This window comes from Rhipicephalus microplus, chromosome 4 (assembly GCF_043290135.1).
Source record: "Rhipicephalus microplus isolate Deutch F79 chromosome 4, USDA_Rmic, whole genome shotgun sequence".
NCBI classification, from domain to species: domain Eukaryota; kingdom Metazoa; phylum Arthropoda; class Arachnida; order Ixodida; family Ixodidae; genus Rhipicephalus; species Rhipicephalus microplus.
In genome coordinates, this window is record NC_134703.1 from 51,808,872 (window position 1) to 51,822,705 (window position 13,834).

The 13,834-nt window shown below is 45.2% G+C and overlaps 1 protein-coding gene across 1 annotated transcript in view; it reads right to left on the reverse strand.

Annotated features, from left to right (window-relative positions):
- Positions 1-2,719: 2,719 nt before the first annotated feature.
- Positions 2,720-13,834, reverse strand: part of LOC119171963 (uncharacterized) — a 112,513-nt gene continuing 101,398 nt past the window's right edge. The window contains exon 8 of the mRNA XM_037422878.2: positions 2,720-5,678. Within this exon, the coding sequence (XP_037278775.2) occupies positions 5,284-5,678 (395 nt within the window). The 3' untranslated portion in view covers positions 2,720-5,283. The remainder of the gene's footprint in view (positions 5,679-13,834) is intronic.

Here is a 13,834-nt window from a genome sequence, read left to right on the forward strand (position 1 = left end):
TCTTTCTGTTATCACGGTACAGCATACGCGAGGCGCGCACTACGTCATGGCATTGACGATAACACTGATGACGATGAAGATCAAGCGTGTTCAGGCCACACATTCTTTCTGCCAGCGCAGCACATGCAAGGTACCCATTATACGCTATGATGCTGAAGATGATAACGATGATGATTGTGAACAACGACTGGCTAGTTCAGTATATGAAATCTCAAAATGCTCTACGATGCATTTCGTATAATCTCCAAAAACCAACAACCACCAGGAGAACGTACACAGACCTCGTCACAGACCTCGTGCCCAGACGGGCAGAAGCACGGGCGAATGGACGGACGGGTGAACGAATGGACACACGGACGGACTGACGGATGGACGCTTCGCCCCAGTCATCATCATTCACTCCGTGGATAAGCTGTGATTTTTTATTTTTTTTTTTTTGTCGCGGCTGTCGCACTCCAAGCAGTAAATGGCACAGAAAGACCCTTGATGCATGCGGGAGGGACACTTATTCAGCGACGAGGCGTAATCCGCTAACACGATAAGAAGAGGCAAAGCACGTAACTGCGTCTTCTCCGAGCCGAATCATCCAGTATGCCACATTTCACTAACCGCAGAGTTTTCTGCAATATTGCTCCTAAAATCCTGGTTGTGCTGAAACAACCCAATCACTTCTTGTGCCATGATTCTGCACTTGAATTTACCGCGCCAGGATGCTTATACTGCCTCCACCAACCAAGAGTATGGTGTGAGGGAGAAAATGTGAGAGACTTGAGACGCGTTTGTGGAGCCCCGTGCATGTGCGTATATAGCTGGCGCCTTGGGTAGAGCCATTAGAGTTTTCTAAAATTAACTAGACGAGACTCTGGCATTGCAGTCGTTTAGCGGCCATGGGAGGGATGGGTAGTACACGGATTTGCCTAATTTTATACTTGCTGGTGGTAAATCACACTTGTGACTTCGTTTATTTCTGTGTTCCAGTTTTGTTTCGAAGAAAAGAACGAATCCTTTTGCACTCCGTGACCCGATTTGAGAAGGTAAGAATAAAGGAATAAGATGGTGAAGCGCAACCCCTGAACATTTCCTGACTTTTGTTTCGTGAGAAAACAGCTCCAAACCACACGAAAACACATGCAGACAGAAGTACGAAGATTACACAAATCCGTGTACCACCCATCATTCCCATGCTCGATGAAGTGCCGTGCGTTGCAGCTCCCATAGACACAAGCGCCAGAGTTCCCTCTAGTGTACATTTAGGAATCTCTATGGGTAAAGAACCCCATATAGTTTCCAATTAATAAAAATAGAGGAAGCTCTGAAGCTAGAGTCAAAGGGAGCTGCAACATACGGTGCTTCAGTGGGTATGAGAATGATGGGTAGTACACATATTTCTCGTCGTACTTCTGGCTCCGTTTGACATTGCGTGGCTTGAAAGTGCTTTGTCACAAAGCAAAACTAGAAAATGTTCAGCAGTTGCACTTCACCGCCTTAACCATTTAGGCTTATCAATTCAAATCATGCGCGCGTGTTCTGCTGAATGTGCTGTGTTTATCTCTCTTCCTTCTCTCCTCTGTATCTTTCATCTTCCCCATCCCCCTCCCATGCGCAGGGTAGCACATCGGCTGCCTATTGGCTGGTTAACCTCCCTGCCGTTCTTTTCCTCCTATTTTCCTTCCTTCCTTCCAATTGAAATCAGGACACGAACTTTACAGTCGTCTGTTGTTTTATTTTAAACGATATCGAAACACCGCAATAAACAAATACACGTTTGCGTTTGAAGCGCGCAAGCATGAAAAGTTGATTGATTGATTGATTGATTGATTGATTGATTGATTGATTTGTGGGGTTTAACGTCCCAAAACCACCATTTGATTATGAGAGACGCCGTAGTGGAGGGCTCCGTAAATTTTGACCACCTGGGGTTCTTTAACGTGCACCCAAATCTGAGTACACGGGCCTACAACATTTCCGCCTCCATCGGAAATGCAGCCGCCGCAGCCGGAAAGCAAGCATGAAAAGTAAGCAACTTTATGTGCTACTAATCATTTTCATGGTCGCTGGGCAGCACCAGAGTCCCCTCTAGCTAATTTTGGAAAGCTTCATGAATCACCAGGCACATATCATCGTGGACTGAGAGTTCGTGTTTGACTACCAGGTCATCAGAATCAACAAGAACTTTTGTTCAAACTTTGTTGAAATTTATTTAGGCCGTCTTACCAACGTCACTTCCGTGCTGGAAATGATGTCAGTGAAATATTGGTAGACCCCTGCATGAAAGACTCTCGTGTTAAAATAAAATGGCTGCATATCAAGAGTGCCGGAAAATCTAGTGCACTGACTGTTGCATACATTGCACGTTGCCGTGTAGACTTCACCACGAACCTGAGCAAAAGTTGAATTACATGCTGTGCGTCTACGTTTCCTACGAAATCGTTGCCATTTCACTTCTGATGACCGGCTATATCTCATTTAGTGCGTGGCGGGACGCCATTTCTTTGAAGTACGAATAATTAGCGAGTGGTACTTGCAACTGCAAAACATTCATCACTTCTATTTTTAACTGGATACCCGTAAATTTCATCCTAGCACGCTCAACGATGGATGCCGAGCTCATACGATACAGTCATGTAGCAGAAATCACCCATTGGCATTACGGGAAGTCGGCGATGCAGTTAATCAAAACTTAAGACGATATATGATGAACGAACACGTAGCACACTACTGCGTTTTGACTCTGTCGATGTTTATTTCCATCCCAAAAAGTACTAAATACAATGCAACAGGAAGACAAGGCACATAGGTGAATAGACTAGATACTCGTAAACAACTTCTTCGATCTCAGCTTTGAGCGTATGTACACTGTGGAGCACTGAAAGGCATCGTGCAAGACTTGAAGCGGACACTTTGCACGGAACAGGGTGCGTGCCAGACAGAACTGCAGCATTGGCAGGACGGGTTGTCAGCACAACTGTGCGCACACGTCACGACTCGTATTGTTTTTCTTTTCATTGATCAGCTAAGGGTAAACACGCTCAGTTCACATCTGTTTCTGTCACGGAGAAAAATTTGCTCCCCCGTTCCAATCTGTGCTTCTTGCTCTCGGCACTGGTTTTCTTGCTGACGCTTGGATTTTGCACGGGAAAACTTTGTCGCAATGAGGTATGCGCAACGGTACATTTTAATATTGTTCAATGCGCATTCGAGTTGACGAGAGATCGCAAATGCTTGATGGAATACCCCGACTGCATGTTAGATGCCACAAAATTAAAATTAAAATGAGAAAAGCCGACTTGTTGCAGGTATACTTTTAATTGGAGAAGCTCGCCGCCTTCATAAGGTCTTATTAAACCACATTTGTAACACCTGTATTTTTATTTTCACAGCGAAGCAATTTTGCATGTACGCTGTATTTCAGTGGGGTAATTTTGTTAGTTGCTAGACGGGCGAAGATTTCAAAATGACGAAGTCGTTGTAAAGGTGCTGCCACAAAACTATTTTAGTATATGTCGCCTCCGCCTGGTCCGTATGAATACACAGTTTATCTACTAGAACTTGCACAGTACGCCGATAACGTTGAAAGTTCTCATAAAGTGAAGTGAGACGCCGTGGTGTCATTGCGTTGTTATCACAGGAGTTACTACCTCGAGCAATAATCGTTGCCTCTCGATCTACCTTCGAATTGAAAACAAAAAAAAAACGTTTTAAACTAAGAACATTGTAGTTCGAAGTCACCACAAATGTTAGGTGATATCTTCGTCAGAAGACACGTGTTGTAGACACAACGTCTAGATTTAGCATCACAAGCGTAATGGCACTGTAGTTTTTCTCTCGCTTGAAACGTCCATCCTAGCATACACCCTTCTATTGCAGGTGACGGACAAACAAAGAAAGTCGTAGGAACAACGCCTTATTAAACAGAACCTCGTGGGACTCGTCGATGTTTGATTTTCATCTATGTGTCCACCGAAACAAACAATGATGAATTTCACAAGGAATACACAAATATTAGTATTTGATCACGGCAACACCCAGATTACCTGCACTCAAAAAAAATTTCTTTTCATCTTTCGCGCTCATAATGTTATTCAAAAATACTTATTGTATGTGCTGCGTGGCTCTACAAGTAACCTAACTTGTTAAGCTAGCAGAAATATATATACATTACTTCTCTCGAACCGCGTCTCGCGCCTAGTAGCACATTCGCTGTACAAACTAGCATAATATATGTGTTTATAAAAATTAAGTAACATCTGTACGTGTAAGGCATACAATAAGGCACTGATGTGTAAGACATCGTCAAAAATAGTTTTTAATGTCGCGTGTGATAAGTGTAAGTCACAGTAACATATCCTCAATGCTACTTCACTTCATGCGCTATCCTCCACAGAGTTGTTGTTTTACTCATTAAATTGACACGTACTGTCCTTCTCATATTTACGTCAAGAAGAACGTTTTTACGACCCATTTTAGCCCAAGGAAATGCCGCAAAGCAAAACGCACTCTGGTCGTTTCACATTACTATAAACAAAACGCTCGTATTGTAAGAAGGCATCGTCTTGCCAGAAGTATAGATTGTCGAAGACAGCGATATACGTTCTGATCGGCCCCCTTAGTGGTGTGGTTCTTTAAAACACATGGCGCCGTCATGGATGATACTTCGTCCTACGTTTGTTATATTATCACCGGGAATATCAAGCACGCATACGTAGAAAAGATTTTGCACTTCTTCCTGGCGCCCAGGAACCTGTTAGGATAACAACACGGCCTCGCAGCTCCTTTTGACACATTTGTTGGCGAAGTACTAAACACCAATATGTACACAGGCTCTATTTGCATCTCCCGCCAAAGGGGCAGTTACGCCATTATCCAATAATCGTCTTGGCAAACGGGAAACCAGGATAGAAAAAAAGTACTATCAATGGGCTTAACAAGGAATGGCCCTAACTATTATGTCATGTGACCTCATGACCTCCCGAACAGACTTCATTCCACGGATCAAATGCGTACCAGAGGAAACACACATACAAATGTCACTCCAATGGGGAAGAATGGTACAGAACGCGACGCTAAAACTGGTCCCAGTTCGCCGAACACTGAAAGTCCGCAGTGTCGGCCACTACAGAGCACGCACAAGAAGTCTGAGATCACGCCATCTTCTCTTCATTCTCTTTTTCTCATCGGGGACCACTCCAACGGTGTTGATTCGAAGCCACGCGCGATCACAACACGAGTTTGTCACATGTCGGGTCAGTATATCATCGACCAGCCGACACTTCGGGCGTGTCGTCAAGGTGTGAGCATGGACGCGCCTTCCAAGAACTTCATGGTCGGTAAGGAGGGTGGCAGGAAGGCCTGAGCTGACTGCCGGTAGCGCATCATCATCTGGTCCAGCACACCGAACAGAAGCCGTGGTGGCGGAGGCGGCGTGGTGGGTGACGACGCGACCCCCAGGTCAGGGTTCGAACGCGAGCTGCCCTTGCTGTCCTCGTTGGAGTCGAGTGTGGGCGACTTCGGAGGCTCGGCTTCGTAGTGGCCCGTCTTGGCCGATGACGAGAGACCGTTGCCGGCCAGGGTGCCCAGGCATGTCGGGCAGTAGCCGCGTCCCAGAAACCTGCCCGCGCCGCCGGTTGCGCCCACGGAGTAGGACTTGCCGCAGCCCGAACACTTCTCCTGGTGTTCTCCTGGTAAAGGAAGAGATAAGGAAAGAACGCGGTTAATGCAAATAGTAAAAGGTTCTGGCAGGCTAGTTGGCTCATTGCTTTTATTCTTTAGTACATTGTGCGAAAAGATTAGGACACAAGTAAAAAATACACTGGAACATAAGCTCGTTGTGTCCTGCGTGTTTCTTACTTGTGTCTTCATCTCTTCGCACTGTTTCAATAACGTTTAAAACATAAATAGGTTAGCGTAAGCGTATCGTCGTTGTCGTCATTAGAACAATTGCCTCCGCTACGACCAATGCCACCACCACCTTCTTTGATACTATGTCCGAAGCATCCGAAGTCACGACTGGCTGGAGTCTGCACCTACAGAAGAATTTATGAGACATGCACTTTCTTAACAAAAGTCCTTTTCGAGTAAGGCGAAACGCAAGCATTCCGCGTACCCTATGACGTCATTCTGCGTTGCACAGCAGATAGAGTGAGAGCCCTCTACCACGACGTTACTCATAATCGCATAGTGTTTTCAACATTTCCAGATATTATCATCAACAAGAGCCCTGCGTTGTCACAACGGCCATATGATACGCCGCTGAAGCCATGTGGAAACTTCACTGCACCGAATGATACCAGGTTTATCACAACCTGCTGATGACTTCAGACTTCATTTAATTCTGAAATAAAATAGCTTTGAAGGGCACAGCAGGGAGTCATATAATATTGTTCAGTAGTGTGTGCCAAGGTAAAATGACACTTCACTTTTTTTTTTCTTGCTTCATTTCGGAGAGTAGCACCGAGGGTGCTGACTTGGAAAACTCGCACTCGCATTCATCCTGAGCTTGTATCTTTACCTCCGCATAACTTCGGGCAAGACAAAAGCTGGCGGTGAAAGGAAGGAAGACTTCCTGGACATTAACAAAAAGTGCGACACGCGAGGCTTCTAGCGAGAGGCCGCACACAATGAGCGGCGTAGAACGGGAGCAAGAAGAGATAACATCTCGAAAATCTGCGAACTCCTAGAGAGGCGGTGGCAACAAAGGCGGCCATCAGTCAAGGCTTGAACAGCTCGTCGGGTTCGCGAACTCATTTCCCTCCGAGAACCGGTACGCGCTTCAGTAATGGCTCGTGATCACTCTACTGCTACGGCGTTTAGTGTTCGGTCAAATGAAATCACATTGCTTTTCATCGTGCCCAGCGCCAACAACATTTATGTTAATTAGGCGTTATTGCTAATATTAATTACCTCACTAAAAAAGTGATTGATAGAATGAAGCCTTAACACCCTGGCAACATTTTTTTTTTACTTTCAGCTATGATACCTCTACGTTAGTCCAAAGATGGTCTCGCTAACTATTCGGTATATACTTTCCGATATGTTATATCCGGTACGCGGTAAGCGAGCTTATCAGCCTATCACTGTCGGCTTCTCCGCACCCGCCAACACCACGGCATATCGGAGATCTTCTCGGTTTAAAGCCCAACCATTAAATATAGCTTTTCTTTGCCGAAGTGCTCCAATGGCCATATATTTTGTGTGGAGCCTTACGCGTGTTGAATGATAAGGCAAACTGGTTCGGTAAGTTGTCTTGCTGTTTATGTGGCCATTTCGATGCTCTTCAATCTCCGTATGTTGCTAACAAGCAATATGAGAAATATGCGGAAGTTATGTTGGCTGTCACTGAAGCTGAAAAACAGCGCGTGAAGAAGATGGTTCCTACAGACAAAGTGAATTGAAAAAAAAAAAAAATCTGGCGCATTCCTCTTCAATGCTGTGAGAAGCGAAACAGGTAGCTTCCGTGTGCAACCGTCCATCCCCCCTCTGCGCTCGGTATTGTTTTTGTTGATAAAATATACATTTGGGTAGGTTTAGTACCGGGCACTGAAGAAGCATCTACACTTCAAAAAATGATAAAATATAGCGTAACTACGCACAGGTATGCCTATCGCACAACTCATCAGAGAACAGACCAAAGCGGCCGAAGCATTCACTATAAGCGTAATAAATAAAACACGTACACGCACTGGTAAACGTACGGCAAGGAGAAAGTAGGTCAAGCCAGCCGTGAAAGTAAGATGCAGCTTTACTTTACAATAAACTTTAGTTTCCAGTCATGCCTGTTTACTGTGTGTTCTTTGCGGTGTCCGTTGTACTTGCGCTACTCTCCGACATGAATATATTCCAAATCACATAGCACTTTACGTTGCTTCAGCTTATCAACGATTGCTGAGAGACACACCTTGTTTCATGCCTTGGGTAATGAGTGGAGTTTTAACCTGGACCTCACAAATTTATTTTAATAAGTTTACTGTAACCTCACTTTCAGGCTTTAGCTGCATGCCAGGTAAACAGAATAAATAAATAAATAAATAAATAAATAAATAAATGAATAAATATGTGGTAGAATAACGGTGACAATGCTACAAGATGAACACTATGCACGAAATATAAAAACAAAACAAGGAAACGGCACTGTTGAAGCGGGGACGATTGCCTTCTCTTCTGCGCAAGAATGCATGGGCGTCGCGCTATTTCGAAATCACGTTTCTTGCGCGCCACGCTCGTGTGCGCTTAATAGGCGTGCCCAATACTGCGTAGATAGAGAACCAACTGTGCCTCAAAAGACGACTACGACGACGATGACGAAGCCGTGGGCGTATTCCGCGTGCGTTACAGAGCAGGACGAGCCAGCCATTAACCACGGTGGTGAAACGCGCGCGGCGATAGCCTGAGACGTTCGCCCCCTCGACTACGATGTCTCGAACAAGAGCAACGACTGAAGCCAGAGCATCTGAAAAGAACGTAGCCCGCGATGCATTCACGGCGCTACGTGAAGCTGGGGAGAAAGAACGACACCCACGCTCAGTTTTTGCCTTCCTTTGGACGCGTGTAAAGAACCGGCATGAGTGTGCAACGAACACGAAAACAAAACAAATAAAGAAAAGGACAGCAGAACACTTCCGATGAACGAGCATATTGTATACATGGGAAGGAGTATAGTTCTATAGATATACGAAATGGATAAGTCTTGAGGCAGATCTGCCCCGCCACGGTGGTCTAGTGGCTAAGGTACTCGGCTGCTGACCCGCAGGTCGCGGGATCAAATCCCGGCTGTGGCGGCTGCATTTCCGATGGAGGCGGAAATGTTGTAGGCCCGTGTACTCAGATTTGGGTGCACGTTAAAGAACCCCAGGTGGTCAAAATTTCCGGAGCCCTCCACTACGGCGTCTCTCATAATCAAATAGTGGTTTTGGGACGTTAAACCCCACAAATCAAATCAAATCAAATCATTGAGGCAGATCAAAAGAAGTAGAGATAGAGAAAGAAAACAAAAACGATCCTCAGAACGATTCGCCGACCGTTTTTACTCATCTACAATATGCGCTCATTCTATCCGTCCTACTCATTGGTAATATGTTGAGTCTCTTCAGAGTGGAGTGAATCAAGTTGTAAAGCTATGGGGCATAGGGCATAATATTTGCCGTACTTAAACCTCGTGACGCGTTATGCTATAGATGAGAGAGGTAAATGCGTTATTTAGCTTTCAAAATAGTTTTTGGAATGACATCTGCAAATGTATATATACTGTGACCGATGGCCTTTATTTTCTGGCTACTACTATAAAAGTGCTTTCTCCTTTAAAGCTTCTTTTACATGGCATTGTTTCCGTATAAATATCAATAAAATCGACTCACTAGCAATTAAATCGTCGAATATAATTAGCTCAGAATAGTCGATCGTTCATCGAAATATTTCTGTGTTAACAAACCGCCCACTCAAGGTTACAGTGAGAAACATGCAAGGCAAAGGTTATATTGGGATTCGCAGGCACATAGTAAGAGACTGCCATCTAATATAACCGGTACTCGGCTTCTCGCGTGCCTAAAAAACAAAACAAAAAGACACTTGTAGACGTATATCTGCAAACAAAGTTGCAACTATGGCTCAAAGAATCACGAGCCCTGTACATATTAACATGTACATATATGTACATATGTACATATGTCCATATGTCAGATGTGCATATGTATATATGAGCTTATGAACATGGGGCGTCACCGCTGCTGTCTGCAAACAAAGTTGCAACTATGGCTGAAAGAATCACGAGCCCTATATATGTACATATGTCCATATGTCAAATGTGCTTATGTACATATGAGCTTATGAACATCTGGCGTCGCCGCTGTAATGCCCTGTACACACGATCGTGTGGCACGTGTCAACGTCTAGAATGGAGTCACTGCCCATACATTCGCGCATAAGCGACACTCGTGAGGTCAGCGCGCATGACTCTGCGACGAGGTAAGTCTCCAGCTGCTCACCGAGACAAAGACGACGAGGGGGCAAGACACCAAGAAAAGAAAAGGAGGTGAAACCAAAGCAAATATCAGTCCTAGAGTGGGCAATAGCGAGGCTATGCAGGGTACGTACGGTACGCGAGCGGAAGATGACGAAGGCGCGGCGAAGAAACGAAGGCGCGGCGCGAGCGACAGGGCGTGCTGTGGGGAGTGTCGCGCCTGGCGCGTGCGGCTGAGTGGGGAGCGCGCCACGGTACGGCACGCTTCTGGCGGCGGTTACACCCGCGTCCAAATGACGGCGGGGCAACGAGAGAAAATGGCTTCGCCACGGGAAACCACGAGAAGAAATAAACGCCAAGTAAAATGACGAACGGCGAACAAGAGATAAACGAGATTGAACGAGAAGTCGGATGAAAGGGAGAAGAAAAAGAGAGCAGAATTCCTCCGCCCTTACTGCGAGTTCGTCTACGCAGTGCCAGCGCCACGCATTGGCAGTGCGTTCTTTATGTGTACTACTCTCGGTTCGCGGCATGAAAAGAAGAAGAAGAAGGCGAAATCGCGTGTGCGGCGTCGGGCGCGATCTCCCGAGACTGGCTTAAATATACACGTACGCCCTCTCAATTTGTAGTCCGCGCGCGTGCGCACACACTCCCGCCTCGTGCGGGCGACAGCGCTGCGTGCCTTATCGCTTAGTAAGGTGCACGTACAGGCGTAGCCGAAGATACACTGCGCCGACGACGAAGTCGCTTGCCGATTCTCCGGTCGCGCTTACGCGTGCGCGAGAGATATGGGAAAACGTGCGCGCGATTCAAGCCCCTGATGAAATGCTAAGACAAGCGTCACGGCCTGTGCTCTGCTGATGCCGCATGTTTGGACAACTCTGTTTCGTTGGCCGAATCAAGAGAGATAGCTTAAGAGGCAAGCTTTAAAGATTACTCCTGTGATCTGTACGCGATATCGTCACGAGCTCACAGCGCGGCGACACGACGAGTAAATTAGGCGCAGGTGTTGTAACATCTGTCAGCTTTAACCGCTGTATTGAATCTTCACGGCTAGTGCTTATTCGGCTAGTGCGGTCCGTTTATTGCGGCGTGTATTCCGCCATTAAGCTGAGGCGCCCAAGCAAGAGCGACTGCAAAAAAAAAAAAAAATGAAGGAAAGCACAAGTCTGTTCGACTACACTCCACTTCTTAGTCCCGATACAGTGATCCTTACAAGAAGTGAAAAAAAGAGAAAAAGACAAGGTCCTGAACAACACTAATTTATAAAAATTGTGAACTAATAAAACCTCGTTGATGACAAAAATAAAAGGACCAGTACTTATATCATGATAACTTCCTGTTAAACATACTGTACTACCTGCAATTTTTTAAAGGTTCTGCATAAAGATTTTATGCAAAGTATTGTGAGTAGATGTCCTGAAGTTGTTATCACGTGTATTTTCGTAGGCATGCCAATGACGTGGAAGGAAGAAGGAGCAGTCAAGTTTGAGAATAGAGAGCATATCACGCTGGGAGGCTTGCGACGAATGTGGGATATTCAATTCACAATTGAAGCGAACCTACTCAATACAATTTTGTGCTTATTATTATTTCGCTGTTTTGTTTTCTTTTGAGAACGCTTTCACACTGATTCATTGCCAGGGGTGGTGGCATATATGGAATTGAAAAAGAAGATCCAGTAAACTCCCGCAAAAGTGCTTGTATATCTCTCCATTTAGAACGGTTTAATTCACTAAAAACTCCCCCTCTGTAATTTCTCTTTTTTGGTCAACCCTGACTATACCACGCAATGCGAACCACGTCATTCGGTGCCTCATTGGTGGCGGTGGGAATACAAGATAATTATTAATCACTATTCGTTTGCGCCGTCTTCCTCGTCCCGCCAGCTGCAGTAAACCGTTCAAACCACGCATCCGATTAAGTTTTGCTCTGTGGCCACCCAAGTTCGATTGGGAAGCCGGCGCCCAAAGCAGCCTTCTCCAGACCACTCATCAGCATTCCATTAGTACAATCGCTCTATTCTATGCGAGCAGCAGTCGGGAGCGCTCGTCCGTCTTGATATCAGCGGCCGGTTTCGTTATATTGACCGCGAGATACGACAAGCAAGACGAACAGGAGATGCAAATGGCTATGGCAAGGAAAGAGGAGCGGTATTTTAGAGATGTGGACGCTTCTATATCTCGAGTATAGCTCCGTGCTGACCAGTCTCGGACAAACAAATGGGTTGGCTCCTCTGCGCGAAATAGGAATATCTCGTCTACCGTTAAATGCGGATATTGATTGCCTCTTGGATTACGCCGGTACAGCCAGAGTCAGGGTCTCCCCTAGAATCCGTGTGGGACACTCCAATGAGAGGCAGTCGGTCTGGCCGTACGAAAAAAAAAGACAAAAACAAAGATAGAAAAGAGCCTGGCCGATAGAAAATGCAAATATGCCGCTAAAGCCGAATGCGGCGGTCACAGTACGGTAAGTGGCCTCGCTTCCCTTGTTATCGCCTCTTTCTAAGCCGGCGCGAGTTCACTTCGCGGAACATACGCGTCTGTTTCAGTACGGCCGGCAGTAGGCGAAATAATAGACAGGCCCTCCATTCTACACTGGGTGAGCCGATGTTTTGCCCTTCCAACCGGATTATAAATGGCTCACTCCATTCCCAAATGGTGGTGTCGTACCAGTGCGGCAGATCGACTCACAAGTGTAGAAGGGGCCACTAGCCTCGTAGAAAGCAACTTGTCTCGCGAAGGAATCAGAGCCGAGTTGTCTGCAGAGAGCCAGGAGCCGCCATATCTGTATACGGTTCGGCACGAAATGAGAAAAGAAGCCGGCAGCTTGGTTTTCGCCTTTTGGTGACAGAAAATAAAAGAAAGAAACGGGCGCTCGGAATACATGCAAACAAGAAACGGGCGTTCCGCATACAGGAAACAAACCACTGCTGCCGAGAGGTAGCAGAACGGGTTGCCGATTGCTGTCGGCCCCACTCGGCAATTAACGGACCACCGAGCAAAAGTGCTTTCCTGTGTTTCCCGCCTTGGGCAAACCCTCTCGCCACCATTCAGAGCGCCTACAGCGTTCTTTTTTGTTTCTTCTTCTTTCCTTTTCTCTTTACTTCTTTTTTTTATTATAGAGACCGTGCTATTGCTGGTGCTCGTTGGGGAGAATGACCCAGCTGCGCTTAACAAACTGTGTGCTTTGCAACTTCGGGCAGCTAAGCCGCATGCCTTGCTCTTTTCATGGTCAAGGTTTCGCCTTACGTCGTACTTAGCACTTGTGTATTAACTGGTGTAGCCACGTATTAGGCTAGCCTCATTCATATTTATCACCCGGCTTCACACGCACACATTCGGGGCTTTTCCCTGTGAACAAATACTATACGTAGCTTTACCTTGTTATATATATATATATATATATATATATATATATATATATATATATATATATATATATATATATATATATATATATATATATATATATATATATATATATATATATATATATATATATATATATATACATGGGATATGGCACAACGGGAGCGTTGTCAACAAGGATAAATATATTTATTTCCCAACAGTTCCGGGAGGGGTCCTCCCTTCATCAGGGGATGAGTTATACTCATCCCCTGATGAAGGGAGGACCCCTCCCGAAACTGTTGGAAATAAATATATTTATCCTTGTTGACAACGCTCCCGTTGTGCCATATCCCATACCTTCACGAAGACTAACTGGCCCATTGAATTATTACTCCCACTATATATATATATATATATATATATATATATATATATATATATATATATATATATATATATATATATATATATATATATATATATATATATATATATATATATATATATATATATTGCCTTCACCAGTGTG